The sequence below is a fragment of the Denticeps clupeoides genome, chromosome 12 (genome assembly GCF_900700375.1).
Source record: "Denticeps clupeoides chromosome 12, fDenClu1.1, whole genome shotgun sequence".
Lineage (NCBI taxonomy): Eukaryota > Metazoa > Chordata > Actinopteri > Clupeiformes > Denticipitidae > Denticeps > Denticeps clupeoides.
Window position 1 is genome coordinate 6733792 of NC_041718.1, and position 27855 is coordinate 6761646.

At 43.9% G+C, this 27855-nt stretch overlaps 1 protein-coding gene across 13 annotated transcripts in view; it reads right to left on the bottom strand.

The window, feature by feature from the left end:
* Positions 1–27855, bottom strand: part of ptprt (protein tyrosine phosphatase receptor type T) — a 223199-nt gene that overhangs the window by 111641 nt on the left and 83703 nt on the right. For all 13 annotated transcript variants that reach the window (XM_028997567.1, XM_028997574.1, XM_028997573.1 and 10 more), the window contains one exon: positions 17430–17723. In XM_028997567.1, the coding sequence (XP_028853400.1) occupies positions 17430–17723 (294 nt within the window). The remainder of the gene's footprint in view (positions 1–17429; positions 17724–27855) is intronic.

A 27855-nucleotide genomic window follows, 5' to 3' on the forward strand; every position in this document is an offset into this window, starting at 1 on the left:
TGCACTTCCTGGCTGCTAAATATTCCTGGCTGGCGGTCCACTCAGGACCACCAGGTCACACGTTTAACACAGGACAATTAGAGCGTCTGCCCAACGGAGCAAAGCAGAGTACAAATGTTGCCTTAATTACCCAGCGGGCCCCGGTCCTGTGGCTAACTGCTACCGTGAGGAAAATGCCTCATTTTCAAGCAGGTGCCCACCCCCCCCAGAATCAATAAAGCCGCGAACAGATCCCACCTCTGTAACTGTAAATTACATTACGGTCTAGTTTAAAAACAGTAAATAACGGCAGCAGCAGATGGGGAAATCGACTGATTTGTCACAGTTCTGAGCAGGTTAGGCCGTGCTGCCGTGTACACGCAGAACTGTGCAAGAGCCTCTGGCAGATGTGAAAATGTTTAGATCTTCCCAACTATAACTGATCAGAGGACTACAAAAGAGCAATCCACACACAAAAAATTCCATTTAATATCACATGCACTGTTGATGTCTAGAAAACTGCCAGAAGATCTGAAGGATGATCTCCGTAAACATATTCATGACCTCCTACATGTAAAAGTCTGCAGATGGACAACGAACTGGACATCAGAGAAGAGCAGGATGACAGAGCTTTTGGTCTTTTTTTTATAAAATTCTGCTATAAACTATAAGAGCATAATTTATCAATATTTGATGTAGGTTTTCTAGTTCCGTTCGCAAAATCGCTGAGAAAAACAACTTTCATTATATTGGTCTGTTGCTGACTTTTACCCAGTACAGTGTGTTACACACACACGGTGACGTGATAAGATATGGCTGAAATAAAGACTGTTTCATGACGCTCAACTGCGGCTTGTTCCATTTCCAAATGTCTAAATTTCTTCAACATGCATTACGTACTCACACACACACATACACACAAATGCACACACACACACACAAGCCCAAGGCCCGGGCCATTTCATCAGGGCGGCTTCGCGTGTGAGACAATTCAATTCCTCCCCAAATGCTGTGGCCAATCATCACTTGTGGACACACAGGGCTATAAAACGGATGTAGTGTGTAGATGAGGGAGTTTGCAGCGCCTGGATACAGTGAGAGGGGGGAGCCATAATAACAAGGCGGGAAAACAGGGACGAAATAGAAGAAAGAGAGCCGTAGCGGCGTTCTCAAATGAACACCTGAGAACAAGGGAGAAAAAAAAAAAAGGGAAGTAAAGGGAGGAAAGCAATCTCAGGGTTAGGTGGAGACTGAAGAAAGACTCGCCTTCATATCCTCCCAACATACACACACACACCCACACACACACACGGCGTGGAAGAAAGAGGCCCTGTATCAAGTGATCCTTCTCGTTATTATGCTCCCTTCAACAGAGACCGAGACTGAGAAAGCAATCACCCTTTTCCCTCAGAATCAATCAGGCCTGCAGTCCTTCCAATAATTTAGCCCCACTGGAAGAAAACAACTCTTTCTCAGCCTCCCCCGGTGATGAGTTCTCGCAATGAGGATCATGATGCCTCCAACGCGGCTGGAGGAGAGATCTCGACACCCCCCGGCCCTTTTTCCAGAGCGCCAAGAACGAGCACTTACATTCATGAAGCCTCGGAGGGGATGTCCATTAGAGGACCTGTATGTATCTGTATATCCTGGTAAGCCTGTAATTGGTCGTGAAATGGGCCAGGCTTGGCCCCACAGTGCGAAGCTGAAGAGGGTTTTCAATGAGGCCCGGGCCCATGCGAGAGCAGCAAGAGGGTCTTCTGAGGGGGCGGAATATTTACATCCAAATGATTCTAGTGACCTGAGTTTACAGAATCGACAGAGGTGGCCTGATTAAATTATGTATAATGGTTCATTTTTTTTGTTGATACAGGTTTAAAATATGCGGTCGCTCAGGCGCTGAAGAAAGCGGACAGAATGACTCCGGTGTCCGAAATGAAATTAGGTGAGGAGGATCTAATGAATTGTAATGAATCTTGCTTTTATGGCTTGTAAGGGTTTCACTTTATTGCCGTTGTTGGCACCATATCTCTCCCTCAGCAGGACCTTTTGCGGAGAGAATTTCAATTCACCCCTCTTTTCATCTTTGCACAGGGCTTTTGGGGTAGGCCGGACTGAAGGGAAATCCTCTACGGGAATCAATATAAAACACACTGTCTCTGCAGAACACTACAAAAATCTGGATTTTTCTTCATCGTTTTATATACAACCCATAATACTAATACTATTCAAACTGTAAATAAACAGGAAGTGACAGAAGGAAGTATTTTCCCAAAGGCATATAAGTTTAAGTGTACCTTTTTGCCCCACTGTATCTGGAAAAAGGACATGTTAAATGTATCTTTTGCTTCATGTGTCAGTCCTTAAAAGTCTACCAAAGCACATAGCAAACCATCTTAATTCAGCATAAAATCACCCAGATTATTTGAAGAAACATGTGACTTAAAAGTGTTTTCCACACAATGAATAACACAATAAAAATCCAATGAAAACACAATGAAAAATCCAATGAAAAATCCACACAATGAATAACAGGACATGTTGGATTCATCAGACACCCTGATGTGGGTCAGATCTGAAGGACCCTCCCAACTGGGACACCCACCGTACCGATCCCACCCACTCTATTTAACTATCCTAAGATAAGATAAGATAAGATGATTCTTTATTAGTGCCACAAGTACTACGTACTTCCTTCTTTATTCTAGGCCACTCAAAGACTGCACCTGCCTATATATTTTAGGTACGTCCAGGAATAAAACATGCACATTATCATCCCTTTAATCCAAAATTTCACTAGTGAGCGTGCCACGTGCACTAAATCTTATTTAGTGCCAACTCAGTTCATCTGTCCTAGAAAGAGACTGACTTTAGTGTATTCCAGGGCCATTAAAAATGCTAAGTGAACTCTGACTCGGTCTGGTTCATTTTCATTTCAAATAGGAGGAATAATGAGACGGCGGCAGTTAAAGTGTTGACACAGCTATGCAGGGAATGTCATTGATTTTAATTATTTTCACCAAAGTCATATGTGGTGACTTAGAACCCCTGTTGCACCCATGCCTAATGGCGTGGCGCTCCTGACATAAATTTTAATTGACGTTTTAATCAAACGCTGCAAAGGTTACAATATTGTTATTCCTCCCCCACGAGTTCCACAGCTCGTTCTTTTTAAAACGACCTCATTGCAAAGGGCAAACAGCCTCTTATTATGCATGAATCATGAAGCCAATGAAATCTTTGAGTCTCCAAGGCAACAGTTATAACGTAAGCCTTTGCAGCAAACCTAGGCTATTATCTCCACAAAAGTTATTTGCGTAGGTGCTAAAAAAAAAAGAAGAAATGCAACAGAACAGTCCTAATTACGTTACTCAGTGATTTGAAAATATCTGACACGACATAACTGCTCTTGCTTCCATAATGATGGTGGATCTGAATGCAGCGCAAATTACAGTGGGCTCAACTTCAGCTCAGGCCCAGTCTCCTGAAAACAATTCACAGGGATAAAAAAAACCAAAAAAAAAAACGTCTGACTGGATGAGAATGTCACGCCGCAGACCATTAGAAAATGAACATCGCACTTCTGTCAGCTCCTATCCAGCGCACGGTCCGACTCGCCTGCATCTTCATCCGCAATCGGAGGCCGGCTGTAACGCGTCGCCCAGAATGAGCTCGAGTGTGAGTAACGAACACCCTCGGCTCGCGCTGACAGATGCTGGCTCGCTGTAAGTGCCAACCAGACATATTTCAACAGTCCGGTCGGTTTGATTTCTGAGCTTATTAACATCCGCGTACACAGAACATGGCACGTTTGAAGTGATTCATGTGACTTGAGTGAAAATGCAGGGAAACGCAGCCATGATGGCGTTGAAAAACCGCCTAACGAAAGAGGACAAAGAACGAGACACGGTCTGTAGAACGTTCCTTCTTTGAGCACCCTTCATTCACACCTCCCTTAGATTTTGCACTTTACAGATTCAAGCTGATATCTGATGTGTCCTCGAGAGCCGGTGTTTTGGTCTGGATTGAGCAGGTGTAACACAATATGGGCGTGTCCTTGGATGGGACCAACTTCTAAGGGGCTTAATTCCCACAGAATTATGTAGTGCACCCTTACACTGGTGTGCGCAGGATGGACGCCCACCTTGGAGCTCATTCCCTCCAACATCACATTCTTGTCATGGTGCTTGCTAAAAGTCTTCACTGTTACCTGAATAAAATCCGAACATCTTCACAGAAGACTATCAGACGGGCACATCTGCACCTTCTTTTAAATAATGATAATGATAATACCAATTATAGATAAGACCACAGTGCTTGTTAAATTAAGCCAAATAACAGACTTCCACAGCGATTCACCTTCCCAGAATGCATCGCCTTCAAATACAGAGAAGAACCTCCATTCTCTGATCCAGCCTCCATCTCAAACTCCCGCACTATCATTTTGCTCAGAAGAGCCTCCACTTTCCCCGCTAAAAACCGAGATGATTGTGTCTAAGGCAGGTTGCCTAGAAACAATTCACCAGCCAGCAATTACGAAATCCGGCAATTAAGCCCCAAGTTATTCCCTTAATGCATCCCTTCCAATCGCCGGGCAATGCTCGCCGCCCGGGCACCGCTGCGGCCGCCCCCACTTATTACAGCACTCTCCTGCTGGGCACCACTGACTGCTTCTCGTACAGTTCTGCGGGTAATTTCGCCACTGATGGACCCATTCACAGGCATCGTGTTTTGATAAACAGGGCACATCAAACAATCCAGTCTGCACGGCGTTCACTTGCAAAACATGAAGGACACGTCTGGACCCAGGGATGGAAGAAAGAAAAGAAAAGATGCCCATCTGGATAGAAATAAGAATCAATTACTGAAATTTATGCAAACATACACAAACATGAACGTGATGGATTCTGAACAGTGTCGCCCCCATTATTTCATTCTGGATTCCCAACGTCGCCACTGATAGGGAGTGAGCCGAGGGAACTGGTCGAACTCCCTGTTATGGATGTATCTGATTTTAGAGGAAATTAGCCCATTTAGCATGGCGTGAACCCATCGTAAAGAACACAGTCTGCACTCGCTCGACTATTCGGGCCTCTGATGAAGGAGAAATTGGATCCTGATGGCTCTCGGGACAAATAAGCCGGACCAGGTAACGTATTTGATAGCAGGACGGTGGGGAGGAAGAAAGAAAAAAAAAAATAGCCACAAATAAACACCCATTCGCTCAGCGCTGGCGAGCTGGAGCCTCATGTCAAATGAAAAGCTCATTGCAGAGGGGCACGCTGACAGAGGAAGGCAATTTTCCACTGTCTTCTCATCATCTGGTCTTATTATTGTACCTAGTTCCATGTGAGTTATTGAGAAACGCAGGAAGGCCTGCATGACTTGGAAGGATATGGGCCAATCACTGGGCAGCTTGTTAAGACCCCGTTTTAAAATCTGGAGCACAGGAGGGGGGGAGCTGCAGAGTGGCAGCTGTCTCACCAGAGACCAAACTTGCTCTCGCTGCGCTCCGTCCTTTAGGATATTTTTTGCTATCAGACTCTCCAAATTATCCGAAGTTCATTAGCCGACACCCCCAGCTATGAGGTTCCTCTTCCACCACGCGATGCTCCCTGCAGAATATCCTGCTTGTTACCACCAAGATGCAAAGCAAAGGCACGCAATTTACATACATTTATTTATTTCGTTATTTACTTCAAGGGTTGATTATTCTGAGAATTTTAGACACGGATAGTTTGTGTCTTTCACTTGCAGAAATTTTATTCCACATATTCCATATTATGGAATAACGGGGGGCTGTGGTGGCATAGCAGGTAAGAAAATGGACCCTTAATCGGATGGTTGCCAGTTCAAATCCTGCTCACCAAGGGTGATGGGATAAAAGCAGAGGACACATTTCACTGTGTGCACCGTGTGCTGTGGTGGGTCATATGTGACAACTGATCATTTTGATACTATATTATTCTCTTGATTTTTCTTTTCCAAATTACATGACATTTTCACAAGAAACATGAGCATGCATATTTTCATTGTAATATTCAGACCAGGAATTATATTGTACATTTTTGTACTAAATTAAGAATTACAAGAAATCTAAAGAGGTGTTCCATATTTTAGAGCCATCTTACAAAAGTCATAGCAACTGTAAAGTACACAGTCACCTTTAATATTAAAAGTAAATCATATGACAAAAAGGTGAGCAAGATTGAAGAATGAAGAAAAACAACCTGCTAATAAAACTCATAATATAATGTAATTCAGATATATTGTAATTCTAAAATAATAATTTGAAATAATGACTCATCCACTTGCCTCTTCCCTAGCAGAGTGTAGTATAAATGAAGGTTATGCAACAAAATGAATATTTTTGACTATGGAGTGTATTCAGCCATGTGATTTCGGAACAGTTTAACCCACTTTGGTGACCTGTGCCACAGCAGCTGAGTATTTTAATCTCTGCTACTGTCCGCCATTTGACTTCCTCCTTCATCTTCACATGACCCTCTCATCCCCTTGAACCAGAGGCTGCTTGGCTGATCCGCTGTTGGCTCTGCCAGTAGCTGAGCTACACAGTGGTGAGATAACACAAGTGAAAAATCCCACAGGAGCAGCATTCCTGATGCTTAATCCTGTCTTTTGGACTGGAGAATGTTGCTTCGCTCTCTCTACATTTCTTTTTTCTTTTTGCGTCAGCGTGAGGATTCCCCTTCAGACATTTCACTCTGATGCGTTCTTATAAATGGCCAAAATTCTGTATAAGAGCAACAAATCACTGGATTTAAAGAACAATTGCATGGAAAAACAATATCCAAAATGCTATTCATTTTTAATGAAGCCTTTTACTCAGGGATAGATGGCATCATTTACACAAAAAGCTTCTAGAATTGTCTCCTGCAGTAAACATTTGGACGTCAATGTTTGATTTATAAGCACAAAACGCATTCCACAAAAACCCATAACCTAGAGAAAAAAAAATCTATGGATGATCCCAAGAGATCTACGTTTCCAAGACATCTGAGGGCTTTTATTCTGGTGTGTTACAGGCATTTTGAAAGCTGAGACAAAATTAGATGTTTGTCCACATAATTTCATTCCAAGAATGCGGTAAACAAATTGACTGTTGGTACAGCATTATTTGATTATGTCAGAGTCCATTAGAGGAACCTGGCTGCTTCTAAAGTACAATAGGTGCTCCTCATAAAGAAAGGATGCTCAGAATAAGAAAGAATTTCAAGACCAATTGTGGGACTGATCTACTATTGCTGCATGCAATGTCTTCCACAATTATTGGCACCTCACACATTCCACACAATTTGGATGTGCTTGGAGTTGAAGGATTTGTTTTGCCCATTTTTATCACCAACATATAGACTTTCTTTACAGTGGAGGACATATTTTAAATATTTTGACTATCCCAAATGTTGCGACTGACATTTTCAATTGTACTGGCTGAGTGCCAAAAATAATGATGGTAAATATCTACAGGAATTTATAATGTAAGAAAATAGAACATTTTCATTAGCATGTGGTCTCCACAAACAATGGTGTGTGCAGACCACACATGTAAACAAGATTTTATATATATATATATATATATATATATATATATATATATATATAATATATATATATAATTAATATGTACACATATATTAACGCTCAAACCATTTGAAGGATAGAGCAACTTAATCCCACCTCAATCTCTGACACTCATCAAATCCAATCATTTCACGTCAAATTCCTGTTCAGATTGTCCCACAAAACAGACATTCATTTCAAAGGGATTAGTGAGTAAAGATAACTGACTGTGCTGGAGCGACGCAGACATGAGAGGATGTTTTTATTTTTTATCAGAACCGATAAAGATGAAAAACTATTAACAAACAAATTTACACAGCCACTGCTTTAGACAGACACACCCACACACCCACACACCCACAGGGAATGGAAGTAATGTTCATATCTCTCCCTCCATTCAATCTTTTTTCCCCAAAAATGTGCCCTCCAGAGCAAGGAGTCACAAAAGGAACAACAAGGTTCCTCTCCTGTTCTCTCAGATGGAGAACCGTAGTCCTCAAACACACACACACACACACACACACACACACATATACACACACATACAGACTCAGGTGTCACCGCAACCTGCCCCTGTGCATAATTCAACAGCTCTCTGCTGTCTGTCAAGGCAGCCAGAAGATGTGCTTGGAAAGGAAAATGGGAGAGTGAGGGGGGGCAGAAGGTGGTGGTGGGGGGGAACACCTGAATCCCTCTGTCTATCTTTTTTTATATATATATAAACGTGTATCCTGAAGCACGCTCATTACTTCCAAGCACCCCAACCAGGCTTTTAACCCCCCCCCCCCACAGAGCTATTCAGGACGGCCGGCTCTGCTGAAGTGGGTGGCCCTGTGTTCCTCAGTGCTCCGTGAACCATCCGTGCACTGGCTGTCTAAACAGAGAGAGTCATTTTTCGCCGCTCAGCCGTAACCGGGTTCAGGGCTTTTGAAACCTGTTGATTGTAATGATGCCGCGAGGCTGTGTGGCTCCAGGCAGCCCGAGACAACGTCAGTGACATTCAGGGCCATTTTATTCGTCTACCGTGTTCAAACATGATGCAGACAAAGGCCACCAAAAAAAAAAAAAAAAACACTCATTATATAGAGTGCCGCATGTCTGAGAAACTCAAAACTAAAGTCTGTGAATGTTGAGTGGAGTATGATGGTGCATTCACCACAGTCCTTCACCACAGCTCAACTTATCAGAGCTACTGCATGAAAGTATGTGTCTCAATTCTCCATCTTTTTGTGAAAGCCTGCCTGAAAGTTCTTACTAATGTTGGACTAACACAGCCAGATGCCTGCAAGTCAAGCTACTCCTGCATGTAGAAATTAAAATGGACTCGTCCCAATTCCCTCTCCGGACTCTGCACTCACTCTTAATGATTCAGGTAAGTTGTGCATTCGGCAACCCAAATATCTTGAAATTATGATTGTATAATTATACAATTTTGTGAGTCGTAATACCTGAGGGAAAAGGCATCTGTGCTTTGAATTTGATCCTTTAGGTATCATGATTCTTTGTGATTCACATTTCCATGAAAACCTAAATACCAGAAGAAATATTTCAGCTGCAGGGCTCCCCCTATAGTTGCTTGGTGTAACTGACTTCTGCACCACTCAAAAACACAAATCACACTTTCGTGCTGCTAATCACAAGTCAGTCGGCCATCCGAATGATTCTGAAGCTATTATTATCAGGTCAAAAAGTCGGCCATCTCGTCAGCAAGCCTTCACGTGGAAGAGAAATCTGTAGTCGTCAGACGGTGCTGTTCATCTGCAGGCTGCTTCAGTCTAGCAGCCTGAGGACGTTCGCCAGGAGAGGCATTAGACCGTCCTCCATAAATATTCAACCAATTAACCGAGCTGAGGAGGTCTTTTAAAGAGTGATAAATCTTACACACAGCTCGTCCCAATCCGGATCAAGGGAATTTTATTATCATTTCTCCCCAAGGTCCCCCTGATGTGTGTCCTATGTCTGTGTGGTTGAGAAGCGGATGGGGGGAAGCGAGAAAGTAAAAGAATGAAGGTGGCGGAGCAGGAGGAAAAGGGGAAAAAAAAAACCTGCATATTATTTAATTCTGTATATAGCTGAATGGAATAATATTACAGAACCAACAGTAAACCTCACAATAAAAAAAACTGTATCACCAAATACTAGGTTGACCAATAAACACTACTCATCAATAACATGCCCGGTGGGCAGTCCATACAAAAGACTAGGGAACCTGACCATGCCCTATTGGGTGGGAACTCCCGGCCCATGACCTTTTGACCCTGATTGTTTGAGCCCGGGTCTTGTCTTGTCTCTTTTGATTACCTAATAGCACTCACCCATGTTTGGCATATAAAATTACATATTATAAATACATATCTTGTATGTTGCATGCCGGTTGTATGCTGACCACAGAAGCTGAGCGTCTTTGATTTATGTGTTTTTTTCACACTGGTATTGTTTTGGTCTTTCTAAAGTGCTTTTCTTTCATAAATAAATCAAAGTTATTGTTGCCGTTGTGTCTATTGCCGCACCATCGCGCTAAATCATGACACCTCGAGCTACAAATGATTGATGATCTTGGACTCACATGGTTCTCCTTTAGGTGTCCTCAGGACCACCATCCCTATCTGCATTACAACATGGCCAATGAAGGTCCCACTTGTCAATGAGCAAAACAAAAGCCCCATTCAGTATAATCTGCTTCCTCACAGGCATCAAACCAGAAACAAACAATTCAGCAAAGGTTACGCATTCTGGTGACTCAAGATATCGACAGAACATAATTCAGATAAACATCTGACCTGGGTCATCTATCCATCCGGTTTATTTATGGGATTGTGTACATTGTAGCTTTATCTAGAACGTGCTGTGGAACTCCTGAGATCTCTGACCGGGAGAAAAACACAGATTTGTCAATTCTTACACAGATGTATAAGAAGATTCACTACATAAATTGTTTCATGTCTTGACATCCTACTCAGGAAATCAGAGCCAATGGGAGAACTACAGACACAAACCTTTAAAAAACAGGATAGAAATACAAATGACACACACACACACACCAAGATTAAAGCACACAGTAATAACATCTATAATACCTCTCTCATGTGCACACACACACACACACACAGCAGCAGCACATTATCACCTTCATCTTCCAACGCAGTAGGGAGGGGCACGCGGGAGATTTACGGTAAACTGTGAGGAAGGATAATAATAATAAATCCGGTTTGGTTGGGAGTCAAGCGGAGGTCTATAGACTATAGATCACTCACACCGAAGAAAAATGGATTAGGAGGCTCTTAAGTCCACCTCCTAACAAGTCTTAGCAGGCGGTGGGTGTCAAAACCGAGGGGGTTGTGTCATCCTTGTCGATGGCGGCGGGAGATTAAGCGAAGGCGGTGATGAAAAGCCACGCATCCTTGTGTGTTCCATTAATAACAGCCAAAGCCAAATCGCTCTGGACCGAGCCAGGAGCGGGGCATCCACCCACTCATCAACTTCCGCCATCCATCCTGACCACAGTAGAGAAAAGGTACGGCAGATTCCTGTTCATTCACAACAGCTCAAATAACAGTGCCAGAGAGAAAAGTCCTTCAACATCGTTCTGTGCAGTTTATACAAGTAAGTATGCAGTCTTGGCTGCGTTCCTATAGATGAACACGTTTCTATATATATTAGGACTGTCAAGAATCACTTAAACTTGCTATAATGCATATTTAAAACTGTGAATGTGGGACCAAGGTCATTTTATCTTGTTTAATTTTTTTCAACAAAAAACCCTGCAGTTTATGACAGTAAATAAGATGGAAATGCACATTTGAATGCAAACTACTTAGGTTTCCTCAATAGTTACGTTGGCAACTTTTTCTTGAAATTTCAGATCATGCATCCAAAAACGCTCTGAACTGTGTGTGCTTACATCATATTCCCACTTTCTGGGCATCTGAAAGCATCCACGTGTATACACATTGTAGTTACACAACAAGCATGTTTGAGCATCTTGCCAACCGCATAAATGCACACACTGAACTACTCCATTTCCACTGTCCATCTTTGGTTAATTTGTGTCACGTCCATCTCATGGACCAGACCTCACAGAGGATATGAATGAGGGTGTATGCTTTGCTTGTCCATATTCAGACTGAAATAAGGATGCACCACTAAACGGAGCTGTCTGGTTTAATCCGAGAGGTCAGGTGATCAAGGTAACCATGTCACCCCCTTGCCCTCTCCTAAAGTCCAGTGATTTCTGACTACGATAAACACCAGATTAATTGAACAAACTGTATGCATGTCAACTAGACTTGTGAACAAATATATTTACTGTGGAGTTTTATATCAATTAGCACTGGTATCGATGTAATGATACTTAAACGTTGGTTCACGGAAATGTCCCCTGACAACAGCTACCTGGACGACCCATTGTTTTAAATGAGAGACACTTTAAACATGGCAGCTCCAGCTTTAGTTCTGCAGCAACGAGTCTGACAGAGAATGTAAAAAGCTAGAGCACTGTCTGGAAATATTTCACATATGAACCAGATGAACAGGGAAAACCAGAAGATGTGGACAAACCTATTTGCAATAAGTGTCGCAACCAAAATGAGCAGCAAATTCAGCAAAGCATTTGAAACAAAATCACTCCATGTTTCTTTTTTCTCCCCCCGTGGTATCAAAAAAAGTATCAAGTATCGAGCACCATCCTTAGTATTGTAGTGAGTTTTTAATTTCAGTATTGTGACAAGCCTTATGTGAACTGTCTCTTTTAAATATCAACATTTTATGACACACCTACTTTTGATGTATCATTTATGCCTTTTATGAAGGGCTGTGTAATGTTAAAGTGAAGTCAGTGTCATTGTGAAACACTGCAGCACAGCACACGGTGACACAACAAAATGTGTCCTCTGTGTCCAACCATCACCCTGAGTGAGCAGTGGGCAGCCATGACAGGCGCCCGGGGAGCAGTGTGTGGGGACGGTGCTTTGCTCAGCGGCACCTCAGTGGCACCGTGGCGGATCGGGATACAAACTGGCAACCTTCTGATTACGGGGACGCTTCCTTAACCACTAGGTCACCTCTAGCCGTATATTAGTGCAGGATCACATTGTGGGTTTTATGGAAGTGAATACAACTGAAAATGTAGTGGCTGACTTGCTAGTGACTCGTCAGGCAAACCGGAAAGCAAAGCAAAGACGTGATTAAGTACACAGCAGCCAACTCGTACGCAGACATTCATACCAGACAATGAAGAAGCACAAGCGCGTAAACATAAACTGTGTCAAAGTTCTATATAATTCATTGCTACTTTCCCTGAAGTTTTCACTGTGGTGTTTTTTTGAGGTTTGTTGTAAAAAAGTGCACCCTACCTAGCACACAACTTGGGTGAAATGCATTTTTTTGTATCTGACAAGGCCATTTTATTTTATCTCATTAGCCTGTTGAATGAATGGGATGTATGAAGGAGGCCAGCACTAAATGTTCCACATTCAAAGCTTGGGTGGCTGAATGGAATGATAAGCCGTACCTGATTAATTGATGTGCACATCTCTACTGCCTGACTGGATAGAAAATGAGGTCTGAATTGGGATCGTGTGTTTCAACATCGCAAATATACTGAAAATAAGGGGGGAAAGTACAATAAAAACTGTTTTAAATCAATTTCTACAACAAATTGTTATTGGATTGTTTAGATACAGCAAAACATTGATGTAGTATGAGGTATAAGTATAATTATATTGTTATTCTGTATGCATAAGCCATTTCTCATGCAAGCAAAAAGCCTTAATGGCTGCAGCGACAGAAGATTATGGAAAGAAAAATGTGTCGTGCTTAGGGGGCTCTGCATGGTCTTCTGGGTGAAGGGCTGCTGTGGCACACAATTGTGCAGCTGAGCATCCTGGAGCCTGTGAAAGGGGCCGCGGCGTGACCCTGACAGGTCATCAGGTGCCTCCGGTGCGTGAAGCCAGGAGAAGCGGCGCCAGGAGTACGCCGTAGTGCAGTCCTGCTGCACCTGTCTCCTCCAATCAGCTTCCCCGCCTCAGCCCCCCCCGGGCCCCCGCAGCGGCGTCTGACAGGTAAACACTGGCGCCACTTCAGAAACACATGTTCTCTCTGCCGCGCTTCACCCCTTCGCCCGTTCTCTCCAACCTCCTCGCCACCACCCCCCAAACACCACCTCTCCACATCACCCCGCCATTACGAGCCACCTGGCTGAGTCTGATATGATGAAAACAGGCAGCTGCTCTCGCATCGATCGCGGGGTCCAGACGCTCTCTCACACACGAGTCGTGGACGGAACACGGGTATAAACAACGTTTCTCGGTAATGAAAGGCCTGTCCGTCCTCAGTGTGCCGTTGTAGACAAATTGTGACAAGGCTTTTGCCTCCTGCTTGTATTTTGAATGCAGCCAATCACTGCTATTTTAGCCACACTATTTAGAACTATGGGTATGATTAAAAGGTATGGGCAGTTGGGATGCAACTCCCCACAAATCTGACCTGCTGAGCGCCGCAGAATAGTGGGGTAATGTACTAAAACCTGCCGTGTCTGTAATATTGCTCGCTATTAACTCACGCCAAAGGCATTAGCCCAGTCATAAGTCTCTCACGTTGCATAGCATGCCTGCTATCTCGAACCCTGACTCTGAACGGTCCCAATTGATTGCGTTTCGCGCGCCGTCTCCTGATTACATTTTCCTTCAGGAGGCTGTTTTTTCCTTCCCCTGCCTGATCTTTCCTGTTTTTCATTATTGCATCGCATCCGACTAGGCTTTGCGCGACACTATGAACACAGGCGCTCTCATCGTCCTTGCAGCGCTCTCGTAATGAATACCATCGCCTGGAGGGACGTCTGGAAGAGGAACCGCTTTCTTATGGTTGGAACTGGGGTGGGTAAATTAGCATAATGTGAACCACTGCAGCTCAGGAATGTGAAATCCGTAATTGGGAGGGCCGAGGAGCCGCAGAAGCTCAGCGGAAGGCTGATACGAGGAGAGAGAGGCCAGTTATGGTGACACTGCACAGGTTCTGGGGTGATAAACTTGACCAAGGGAGCAGGGTGCAAATGAATTAGCCCAAGATTCTCCCACGGTGCACTCAGGTAGGCGAAGCAGGTCTATCCCTACAACCATTAATCCGTCCTGTAATATATTTTCCTTTTTAAAGTCAGAGCCTTCGCTGGCTCTACTGAATGAGTGACCATTTACAAACTACTGCTCACAAGTGAAAGTGAAGTGATTTTCATTGTGAAACACTGCAGCACAGCACATGGTGACACAACAAAATGTGTCCTCTGCTTTTAACCATCACCCTTAGAGAACAGTGGGCAGCTATGACAGGCGCCCGGGGAGTAGTGTGTTGGGACGGTGCTTTGCTCAGTGGCACCTTGGGGTGCTTGCTTTACCACTAGGCCACCACTGCCCCAAATTAACACCATTACAGCAAGATAGAAATACATACAGAGAGAAAATTTTATTTTATTTCATAACAACCTACTACTCTCGTCAATAATGGCACACAGTGACGTTAGACCAACTGTCGGATGCTCATTTTAATATCCCTCACAAGGCTAGTTTTTGGAAATGGCTAGTTTTTGGAATTTTGTTTATTTTTGTAATATTTTTCCATCCATGTGATCAGGTGGTGTCACTGGGGCAGTAGTGATCTAGCGTGTAAGGAAGCGGACCTGTGATCAGAAGGTTGCCGGTTTGAATCCCGAGCTGAGGTGCCACTGATCAAAGTGCCTGTCATGGCTGCCCACTGCTCACTAAGGCTGATGGGTTTAATGCAGAGGACACATTTCGTTGTGTGCACCGTGTGCTGTAGTGTACCACAATGAAAATCACTTCATCTGACCACCTATATAATCTACACATATTAACATCAGTCCCTTTTGCCTGAAGGCCCCATAGTGCCCTGAAACAGGCCTGTAAGGATTTGGAGTAAAGCAGCAGCCGTGAGTTGCTACCAGCTGCACACCACATACACAACATAATACAGCGCACCAGCGCAGAGGGACAGAAGGTCAGGGTGAGCTACTGCAATCTCTATTCAAATACACATCCTCCCTCCATCTCTCTTGCTTTTGCTTCCCTGCTTCTCTAAATTACTTTAAGTTTCGCAGTTTCAAGAAAAAAAAAAAGTCCTGACAACGTTCTTTTTTCCTGTTCATCAGCACTATATTGGAAAAGAAGAAGCCAGTGTACTGCACTGTGTATGCGACTGTGTGTGTGTGTGATTGAATCTGTAGGTGTCTGTGTGCACTCGAGTGGGATATGAAGCCACCGTAAGCCAGTGGAGGAAAGACGGAGAAAAAGAAGAAGAGAGTCTGCAGATGAGTGAAGCTCCCCGCAGTGTCAGTGCTGACAAACTCGGCTCCTTCATCACCTCGCTCACCTGGATAAGACGAGCTTCCTACCGATGAGCTCATCTGCTCTCCTCAATTTACCCCCCCTGCTCGTCTCATCTGATCATCTGTCACTTTATCATATCAAATCTGCCTTTTTCACCCCCCACAGCCACATACCATACCCGTCAATAATTGCGGCTGAAAATTGCTCCTCCCTAAATGCCACCCTGCTGTAAATCTGGTAAGACCCTCTAACAGCCCACCACCTGCACCGCCCCCGAACTACGCTCCTCTCCCCACGGACCCTGCTCTACGCGCACGTTCTTCCCGTCTCAATCATCATTAGCTTGATTCCTGGCACGCTCGTTGCAAGTTTTAATCAGGGGGAACTTTTTTTTTTTTTTTTATTCCCTCCACCGGCTGTATGAGCATCAGCAGCCCAAATGGTGGCAATGTAGAGATTCAAAAGGAACTTCTGCCTAAACCCTTTATCTCGGAGGAGATGCTGAGTTGTAACTTTTGGAATGAAAGCTACAAGAGTGGCACATTCAACTTTTTACTTCTTTTTTCAAATTCTTCTGGGCTCTCTACAGGACATCTCCACTCCCCAACTGTTGCAACAGACTGACAAGCCCTCATTTCCAAAACATGCATCAAAAGAGCCGGTTGAGAGTAATGATCAGACAGACTGAAAATGGAATCTTTTGTACAACTGGCAGTTTCGTGGTGGTCATATGGCGGCAACATGGCACTCCCGTCAATCAACCAGCTAATGTCGTGGAGAATTTTGAGTGTGAGCCAAATTCTAGGTCTAAATCTTTTTCAGAAAAAAGTGTAAGTCTGAAAACAAAAACAGAGCACATCACTCAACACACATTACTCAACCCAGCCTGGACCTTAATTACAATATCAATTTGCACACTTGACTTGTCTTTGGTTTTTGGCCACCGACAAAAAAAGGGTGCTAGCAGTAAAGGCCTTTGTGTCCCTGTGCAAGACACTTAACCCTGAGTGTCTCCAGGGGTATTGTGCCTGTCACTACTGATTGTAAGTCTTATAAATGCTGACTCAGAATTTATAAGTGAGTGAGTCTAATCACCAAACTATCATCATGAAATCTCTTCTGCTTACGAGTGCCCAGAAATGATCTCAGGCTACCTAACCATTATCTTTTTAATTGGGCATAAGCTATCTCAAACAGTCACAAGTTAAAAATAGTTCACCCAGTTAGAATATTCAAGGAAATCCTGAGTTTTGTCATAATCTTATCTTTTTTTCCAATTATTAGAAGCATGGTCCAACATTTAGGCCTAAGTTTTTCTGTTTACATGGAGTTTGTGTGTGTGTGTGTGTGTGTGTGCGTGCGTGCGTGTGTGTGTGTGTGTGTGTATATATATATATATATAAAACTGTGTGAATGGTCAGAATATGCAAAAGATTTTGAAGGCTCACAAATTTATACAATACCAACCATTCAATCATTCAGTCAAATGACCAACTAACCAATTAATCAGTTAGTGAGCAAAATACTTTCACTCACCAGCACATTTGGTGCGGGTGACCAGAGGAGGGCCTGGTGGACCGGTTCCCCCCTCTCCAGGTCGGGTCAGCAGAACCTTGATCTCGTACTCCACGTCTGGGTCCAGGTGCCACAGTTTGTAAGTGGGGGAGTCCACGATGTGGGTCTCTGCCCAGTTGCCTGTGGTAGTCCGGTACACCACCTCTTTCAGCATGATGGGCCCGTCGCCAATGATCGAGTTGGCATTGGGTTTGATCCAAAGGTAGGTGGCCCCTACTGCCAGTAACTCTGGTGGGGCGATGGGGGTGGGTGGAGCTGAAAAAAAATTTTTTTTGGTGGTCAGTTCCAAACATTGGATGTTCTCCCAAGAACAATCAGACCCATTACTCATTAGTATACACACATTTTTCCAAAAACATGAAGATGAATATAATTGAAAACCAGAGCATAAACTATTTCAATTGTTTAGAAGTAAAAGTGTTATGGTATGTATCGGTGGAATGTGTAGTATATAACTTTCTTCTGTTAAATCGTGTTAAGACAGAAGCTCTTGTACTTGGGCCTCCTGCAGCCAAGCTGCCAAATGTAAGCTGTCTGACTATCATAACTATCATAGCCTTGCTATCTCAGTACAGAAGTACAGAAATAAAGGTGTCCTTATTTGATTCACATGTATATAATATCACTGAGATAGCATTCTTTCACATTAGAAACATTGCAAAGATAAGAAATATGATCTCAATGCCCGATGCAGAAAAGTTGGTTCATGCCTTTATTATTTCAAGGACTACTGCAACGCATTACTGTCTGGATGCTCTAGAAGGTGCATGAGTAAACTCCAGCTAGTTCAGAATGCTGCAGTGAGAGCTCTAACTAGAACCACAAAATTTGACCACATCATCCCAGTCTTATGTTCACTGCACTGATTACCCATTAAATTTAGGTTTGACTACAAAATCCTACTTTTGAACTATAAAATACTTAATGAACTCAGGAGCAGTCTCAGTGTTTAAATCTAAATGGAAAACACACCTGTTTTCTCTGGCCTCCCAGACACAGTGTCAATTATTAGGTCTACACAGTCACCTAGTCAAGCATAGACGGTGTTCACTTCACCTTGGTTACAGGGCCACGTAGTTATGGTGTATCACCATAACTACGTATTTCTGTACCAGTTGAACAAGTTGAACAATGTACCAGTTGAACAATGCCACCTTCTACCACTTTCTGTCCGAGCCACTGAATCAAGCACTGAGACCACCATTATTAACACATTAGCTTAATAATTACCTGTAAGTAGAGAATAGATTTACTAAAGATGGTTCAAGGGTCACACTAGTTGTGCTAATCATGAAAAGAATCATTTGAATGTGCTAACATTATTAATACTCTTAAATGTGACAGGACTAGTTATATAAATCTGTACATTTAAAAAATGTGTAAATGTGCATCCCACTGCTTTATGGGTGCACATGCGCACACACCAACCCCGAGAATCTCTCAACCTAAACCAGTAAACTAAAGGAGTTGGAGAAAAGTCAGGACTCTATCCCAAGTGTCCATGCAGCACCAACTGCCAACACCACCCAGTGCACCATGACACTCATCGAAAAAAAAAAAAAAACAATAGCACTCAAACAGTGGACTAAATTACCATGGGTACCCCAAAAAATTCAAATAAAAATGGTACTCCAGTGGATGGCTAGAGAATAAATTCCTTGACAAATCCAACCCCACTTTCTGCCCCAGTGCCTTAATCTCAAAATGCTGCTATTCGAAAAGTAACTGGATTTGGAAGCAAGTCCCAACTCCATCGCCGCACACCCTCCGCCACAACAAGCCAATCTTCAATCAAGCGGCAAAACCCTGATGGCCAGAACGCAGGCCAAAGGAGAGTGAAGTGGACTTCCAGCACATTACCCTTCTCCATATCACGCTATTTTTCCACTCAGCGGGCGACAGTGAAAGTGAGAGAGGGCGAGAGATAAAGAAGGCGCCATGAGAAGACCCCATAATGCTCTCGCCTGAGTGGTGTAGCCACGCGTGAAGAAGCTGAACATCCATGGTGCCTGCGGACCCATTCGTAATTAAAGGGTTTTGACCGGCATGTTCCATGTAATCAACTAAGCCAGATTACCAGCCCGCATTTAGACACATCTTTCAGTGAGACTGTGCCCCCTCAGCTGCTTCGGGAGAAGAGCTGGAGAAAAGACCCCCGCCTTATCAACCTGAAGCATTTAACCTCCATGCATTTCAATTTGCGACATGCACAGCAAGGACCAAGGAGCAGCCGCACTGGCTCACAAATGTCATATTTATTTTATTGCAGGACAAGGTGATGCAATTCATCAGGAGAGAGGATCATTCTAGGGGGTATGAGGAAGTAAGGAATGGGGGACATTTCTGTAAACTCAATGTGATTCACATCTATTAGTTCAGTGTCTTGTTCTAAACCAATCAGAGATTGTGAAGGGTGGGATCTGCCTCTGATTAGTCGTTTGTTACATTTGCGTGTGTAGTCATTTATAAATTTTTTAATGGCACTTTTCATGGTAAAAGTTTGTTTCCACACCTCAGACTTTGCTTTTGTAAGCTAGTGCCTCAGTGTCCATTTTTGTGCTGATCAAAACACATCACCTGACCGGGCTGATCTATAAAGTACGGCACATGCAGCGATAAATGTACTTGCCCAGTGTCCCTTCTCCCTGCTGCCTTTCAGCAACAGGTCATCAGGCGGAGATGATAAATCAAATTCAAAACACTTGCATTTTTAATTTAGATTTGTTTTAATTTCAGTACAGTGAAGCACATTTTCAGTAAGTTACTTTGAAGATTTGTGCATCAAATTGATATTTAATCATTTACAAGTCAATATGTAAAACTATTATCATTAAATGTGATGCTGGTGAAAATTTGGTGCATTTGTGCTGGTGCACCTAAGAAAAAAAAATGGGCACACCAGTGCAACCAGTGCACAAAAGTTAATCTAGAGCCCTGCAAGGCTATATCAATTTTATGGACACTCTACCTTGCAGTATGGAGAATTGTATATTATATTCTACACAATAAGAAGTAGTTTTCTAATATTCCAATATGTGACTTTAAGCATCTTAGTTACTCTATTAGTCTAAGCATACACTCTCTCTCTCTCTCTCTCTCTCTCTCTCTCTCTCTCTCTCTCTATATATATATATATATATATATATATATATATATATTCTTAGTATGATTGCAGATGAACATCACATTGAATTAACTGAATGTGAAGTCAACATTGTTGTTGTTTAAGAGTCGTAGTTTAGAGTCAGAAAAAGAAAAAGTCCTGAAAAGAATAGGACCATACACTCAAATGGGCAGAAACTGGAGGAAGAAGGCCACATGGAGAGGCAACCCCAGGCCATAAAATAAAAAAAGAGAAAGTGAGAGGAAAAAAAAAGACACCAGGAACCCTTAGCACCCTTTGCCCCCCTCAAAGGCGCTGCTGTGTTTTGGGGGTTGTTAATATTCACCAGCTGTGCCCTCTGAAGTCACCACAGGAAACAGAGAGAAGCACTCAATCACCCGACCCCCCCGTTTACTACTCTCACCAGCTCAGGCGCAGAGCGCTGCGCATTTACCTCCCAGGGATAGGTCCGCCAGTGCTGAACGAGACAGCGAGAGAGACCACGGAAGGGTACGAGGTACAGATGGGGCTAGAAACAGACAGACAGAGTGAAGGAGGGTGACGGCGGAGGAGGGGGACGAGAGCGGCGTCCCTCAGATCGCTGCCTCGACACTCGATTGGATAATCTACTCAGCGCCTGGAAAGTCTTACATCAGTCACCGTTTCCTGCTCCCGATCCGCTGTATTGAATGTGGCTGCGTCTCTAATCACACCACAAAGCTCCGCTCACTATCCTCTACAGAAGGCAATCCATTAGAGCACAATGGGAAGCTCCATTTTTCAAAGACATAAATGGGGCAATTCTTAAAATGATGGGGGGGATACATGCACTGCACACAATCTGCCTGAGCCAGAAAAGCATGAGACTAAAATATCGGGTCACAGAGGCCGGAGTTATCGAGTTACTTAAGCATGCAGTCTGCCCTGAGATAATGTGCAATAACGTCTTAAGATCGCTGACTATTTCCGTCAGTTTGCATGAGCAGGACAAATAAAAGGTGGGTTTCAAAAAATGACATCACAAACTTATTAACACTGATAACCTATCTGCATGTTTAGGTTTGATGGTGAACGTGGTGCTGAGATGACAGTGACAGAGGTCACGAGTCCACTGAAGGTGCACAAAAAAGTGGCATTAAGAGCAAAGAAAAACAAACGGGAACACGCTCAGTGATGGCCGATTGGGCGGTGGCCTTTACGCTGTCCCCATCTCTGGATAAAGAAGTTACTCAGAGTGATTCGTCTAAATGTGGCATTATATTACAGCAATTTGATAATGTGGGTTCATATTTTACACTAGAAAATAAATGATTGATTTAAAGATGCCAGGAGCATGCACATTAACAACTTTACTTTCTGGAAGACCCTCACCCAAAGACCCAGGTGGTTAACTCGACAAAGGACAGCTATGAACCGTCAATGTCAAGTTTATGTTTACGTCCATGACAGCAGCCCCACACACCCAGACAAGTCTATCTCTATCAGACGCCGGCGTCCGCAGCTGTATTGTAAACGGCAGCTATTTCCAGGAGCCGGCATCAATCTGAGTGGCACGTGTGTGGCCTGAGACCTGCCGATTATTCCATCAGACAGCGCTGGAGTCCCGGAAGTGTCCTCGGCGCCGCTCTTACCACACAGTCTCTAATCAAACTTCAGCACCGCGCGAGCGGAGCGAAGTGGAGGCAGCTGCTCAGCCGCGGCACGACGCCTTCTCAATTTTTTCCCCTGTGTTCCTACGGATTATTGGACTGATTTATGGATCGGCGCCGTGGTTTCCACACTCACCATTCTCCCAGAGGGAAGAGTGCAGAGACCTATTTTTTGGTCTCTTTCATCTCAGATGATGAGGTTTGTTGGGGTGGAGGAGGAAAAAGCATTTTCGGCGGTGCACGGCCTTTATCCTGCAAAGAGTGCTGTTTACTTTTCTGCGGTGACTCCTCTCCTCGACCTCCCTCTTCCACCCACCCACATCCAATCCTCCCTCCGCCACCCCAGGAACATGCCTCCCTGGCTAAAGGTACAGTGGTGTAGGCCCTTATCATGGGCCCTCGCTAAAATTAGGTTCCCTTCCATTTCCCGTCTACTGATGGTTTTGGCCACCTCTGTCTGTGTTTGTGTGTGTGTGTGTGTGTGTGTGTGTGTGTGTGTGTGCTACGCTGAGCGTGCTCGGGGGGCAGCCAGCCCGGTACAGCTTGGCCCTATAATTTCCGTCTTTATCACTTGCACTCCATGGGGAGTTTTTAAAACCTGTGGAATTTTTTTTTCTGCTGTAAAGCTCCAGCAATCTCATGCTATCAGATCCAGCCCCGGTGGGCACAGCAGCAGATAGAGGGATGGGGGAGGGGAAGAACGGCGTAAAGAAATGTGAATTTGTAGCTGCGAGATAACAATTACAGAAACCAGAAACCGTTTTTTTTTTTTTTTTTGGCCCCCTTTTCCCTCTTCTTCCTCTTCTTCTCCTCTCCATGCACTCACAGCGGAGGCCGAGAAAGCTCGCGAGAGAGAGGGAGAGAGTAATGGGGTGAGGGGGGGAGCATCATTAGAGAGCTCTTCCGCTCCTGGCATCATTATCAGCACAGGGCCCATTTCTCTGCTTTCTAAATCCGGGCGAGGCTCACGGCCGCGACCCCCCTGCCGCTTTCATGAGCGCGTCGCTGAAGAGGAGGGCCCCGGCGCCAGGCTTTCACCACCACCCGTCATGAAATCCCTCCATTTTCATGTTATTTCCGGCATGGGAGTAAAATGTGTACATCTTCTTCATAAGTGGCGCTAACAAGGCTGACATGTTCCAGGGATCTGGGCAACGTGTTGGCCTTTCTGCGTCTGCCGCACAAGACAACTTGCACGAAACAAAAAAGAAAAAAGGCCGGTCACTGTACGTATGGCTCTGCTTAAATGCCATTTTTGAACTTGACTCATGTGACCCTTTGCATTTTATATGGATTTGCTTTTTCCTTGTCTAAAAAATAAGAAAAGGAAAAAATAAACTGCTGAACCCACACACAAATTCCAAATACCCCACATCTCCATGGCTGTCCGCTGACACCCTGAGAATGAAATAACTCCCACATGACTCCCAATGTAGATGGTTTGTGACTCATGGCCACTTTCACCAGGGACATGATAATTCCTTGGGTTCGGTAGTCTGCAGTGTGACGTCTGATGTTCTGGTATCACCTCAGCTCACCTGATGTCAGCATATTATTTTCGTCCAATGGAGAACCAAAATGAGGTCAAACAGCAGTACTGCGTTAACACAGAGGTTCAACTTGTCAACCCAGCTGCAACGCTGAAAACACAATTTATATAAAAAAAAAATTCTATAAAGCAAAGTGGATTGAATGTGACTTTCAAAAGGTATACGAGACTATGAGTAAATAAATAAAAAAACACACAAACCAATAAATACACTGGCACGCACTGTTTGAAGTGCTAACTCTCTGGCTGCGGCTTATCTTGCCTGCAGTATTATGGTGCCATAATCCATCTCTGTAACTCAGCTCCACACTGACTGCTTCCCTCCACAGCCCTGCTGCACAGCCCCAAATCCGCTGGTTATGCTGCTTTCCCGGCCTGTCTCCTTAAAGATAACGTGAGCCCCCCTGTTTCACCATGACACCCTTCCTGCCTCTTTGCCTCCCTTAAAAATATATAAAATGAAAAACGTCTGTTTCTTACCGTCAGCCAATTTTACTATTACATCAGATGAGGACTGGTGTGTCTGGGAGTGTGGGGTGGGATGGCTACATCTGAAGAAATGACCCCCTAAAGAAACGTGTGTGAGTATTCACAACATCTGATGGACACAGGAGGAGCTGCAGGAGCAAGGCGTCTCTAAACAGCCATTTTTTGTCTACTAAGAAAAATGTCTCAGGGGGAGAAAATATTAATCTGAGCAAGAAAGAGAGAGAGAGAGAGAGAGAGAGAGAGAGAAGGAGATAGGCTTCTTACATTAGGCTGATTGGGGACATATCAAACTAGTCAAACTTAGTTTAGTTCAAGTCACAGCGCTCTACTTCCCAGACACTAATTCAAATACGTGCCACTTCAAAAGGTTTGATGAGCTGAGCTGAGCAAGTAAGCTGGCATCATAGCACCGGCAACCTGGAGATGGCAGCAAATAAGATCCTCATCCCTGAAATGAAAATATTCAAATTTGGCAAATACACACACACACACACACACACACACACACATATGTATAAAGCAGTTCCTGTTGACGTGAGGTGATAAAGACGCTAATGAAAGGTGGAGAAGACGTGGAATATTGCGGAAGCAGATCACTCACACTCATCCATGCTGCCAACACCCCAGCTCACATCAAGCTGAGCAGGACCTAGAGCTTCAGTGAGGCACATATTCTGTTAGGCGTGCGGGCAAAACAGTCAAATCTCACAAAGCTGCTTATGATGACGTAAGCAGTCATTAATGTAAAGAGGTACAACCACTCAATTTTCTTGTTAAACCCTAAAAATTTATTGTCCTGTGTTAGATTGTTCAAAATAAGCCCCATAGTCTCGACCACCACCACAGAGTAGGTGACTGGTGGGCTACATGTATGTTTTCTGCTATTGCACTGAATGTAAACTTCACAAAAAAAGCCTGAGAGGTCAGTGGTTTGATGAGATGCCACCATGTCTGGCAGCAACAGCCACTTTCCCAACCTTGATTTCCTTAGCCTGTGATGACCTTGTCTGAATGTGTTATCATTTCATTTGCTTTTTTTATGCTTTTTATGCATTTTTGGTTACTCAACAAAGGCAGAAAAGAACGTGAAATCTTTAAGCGACTATCACGCGTATATGAAAGTTTTTTTCTTTGTTTAGACCACATTCTGTGTTCCCAAAATGGCATAGAATACAACAACTGCGTCAAACCCACATAGCAGCAGGAACCAACTGTCAAGGTATGTTACCTTTCCCTCGCTCTGGCTCTCTCTCTCTCCTTCTTTTCTCCTATCTGTGGACATCTCCTCAACCCATTAATAAATTAATCAGATCTGTGCTTAATAATTCCCTCTCATGGCACTGCAGGTCCAACCACATAAAAGGCACTGGGTCTGACCAGCAGCATACAAAACAGGAGGCGCATCTGAGCTCAGGAGGAGGAGGGTGTAGGACAGGTACAAGGAAGCATCATGCAAGCAGCACACAAACACAAACTCAAGCCTGCAACACACACACACACACACACACACACAAACACTTTTTTTCTGCAGTTCTCAGAAAACTAGTGTGTGTGTGTAACAGAGGATGAGACAGAGCCCAGGAGGAGAGTGGAGTGCTGTGAAGTCCTCCTGGGCCTCATCAACACTTCCCAGGACTTCCTGTTACGGTGCGCCAGACGAGCCCTGATGCTCAAAACTGCTATGAAAATAAGTCGAAGCACATTTAAGCTGTCTGGCACGCAGGGCTGCCTCTAGCAGGAACCGTTTCTGATTTTCGGTGCATAGTGCTGTTTTTTTTTTTTTTTTAATGCAAAACCGCATGCGACAGGACATAGGTGACAGTGGGGGGGGTAGCAGCGTGCCTCTGCACTGAGGGAGACTGGAGTGGACTCAACGTGTCCTGAAGACTTATTCATATCACAAACATGGCTGGACACCTGTCACCTACCCCCGCATCAGCCAGTAAATAACAGCTGTGGGTGACCTGTGCAATATTGTGAACACAAGGTAGACCTGTCGTGTGTGTGTTTCTGTGTGTGTGAGAGAGAAAGCGAGAGAGAGACTATAAGTGTGACTCACCCAATTGCTGTCAGTATGAAACTAGAATGCTCTGAACAGACAGGAAGAGTAATACTTGTTGTATGTGTGTGTGTGCAGGTGTGTGGGTGTGTGCAAGGGTTCAGTTTTAACCAAAGGGTCATGGCATTTTTATATAGAAATGAGGACATTCTGCTACAGTGGAACTATTACTGGAGTAACAAGGTACTTTCCGACAAGTTTATACATTTTCAACCATAGAAACATAAAAGGCATAGCATAATGCACCACACCATCGATTTAAGACACACAATCAGGAAATATATATTAAAATCTTACAATGTTTACAATATTTTGCTGTCTTGGTCTTGGTCTGAGCCTCTGTCCATGGTGCTGAATCCTCATGTCACGTGGGGCAAATCACTGTGAGTTTTACACTTTCAATCTATATATAATCTTAAATTAGCCAGCACTAATTTAGAACAAACTAAAGCCCATGTGAGTAAGTAGTCAGTGTGTTGATGTCATCCCCTGGGTTTTACAGCTGAAGTCAGCTGAGTAAAGAGTAAGATGGGCCTCGAATTGGCGAATGTCGCGCCTCTGGCAGTAACACTTCACAACGACTCTACATTACCACCCCAAACAAATGAGAAAGGCAGAGGAGCATGACAGATGAAGACGAGGCAACACGGAAACTTCCACCAGGCGAATTGCAGTCATTTTCATAAGCATTTCCATGGCAGAAATTAGTTTAAAAAACTTTTTAAAACAATTTTCCCTCTGAAGAAAGAAATGTGTATAAATGGCTCAATAACGGCTTCATTTTTTTTAAAAAACAGACTGTGAATATTATTCTGTATAATTTGTACAAATGAGAGTCAGTAGTATTTATCACTGGTTTCACACTCACGGGTTAGTGGATGTTTGACAACTTGCCGTTGAGACCCAGAGTCAGGCCTATTTTCAACTTTTTTCTGTAACCTTTTTTTAAACAGCCATCTTGCTCAAGTGCTTCGCTACGCTCTTCGTAGATTTACTCTCATTGCTGCTAAGCCTTTCTGATCCTTGACTGACCCTGCTTCACGCTGACTGCCTTCCCTGTTTATTCTCCTGGATTTGCCCTTGAATGCCTTACGTTTTGAAACCGGTGTTACCGACCAATTGCCCATCCATGGATTACTCTTACTCTACACCCCGATAATAAACTCTGCTTCTTCGCAGTGAGCTTTTCCCTACGTCACTGAGCGCTCCCCACTCCGCCACTGAGCGCTCCAAGCACTGATCAACCGTGAGACACCCGCCGGTTCATTGTCTGTGCTCCACAACCTTACTTCTAGCCATTTCCATGCTTTGCCCAAACGTACCTACGATCCTCCACCCTGCTTCATGCCCGCCATCAAACGTGAGACCGAAGACCGGACAGCCACAACTTTAAAACCATGTAGCCGACCTAGGTGTGATCCTCCTCCACTATGCCCAGGAACAGTTCCTGTCTCCTGACAAATGTGTTATTATTATTATTTACTTATCTATGTATTATTTTACTTTGCCATTTTGTCTCTAGGTCAGATGGTGAATAT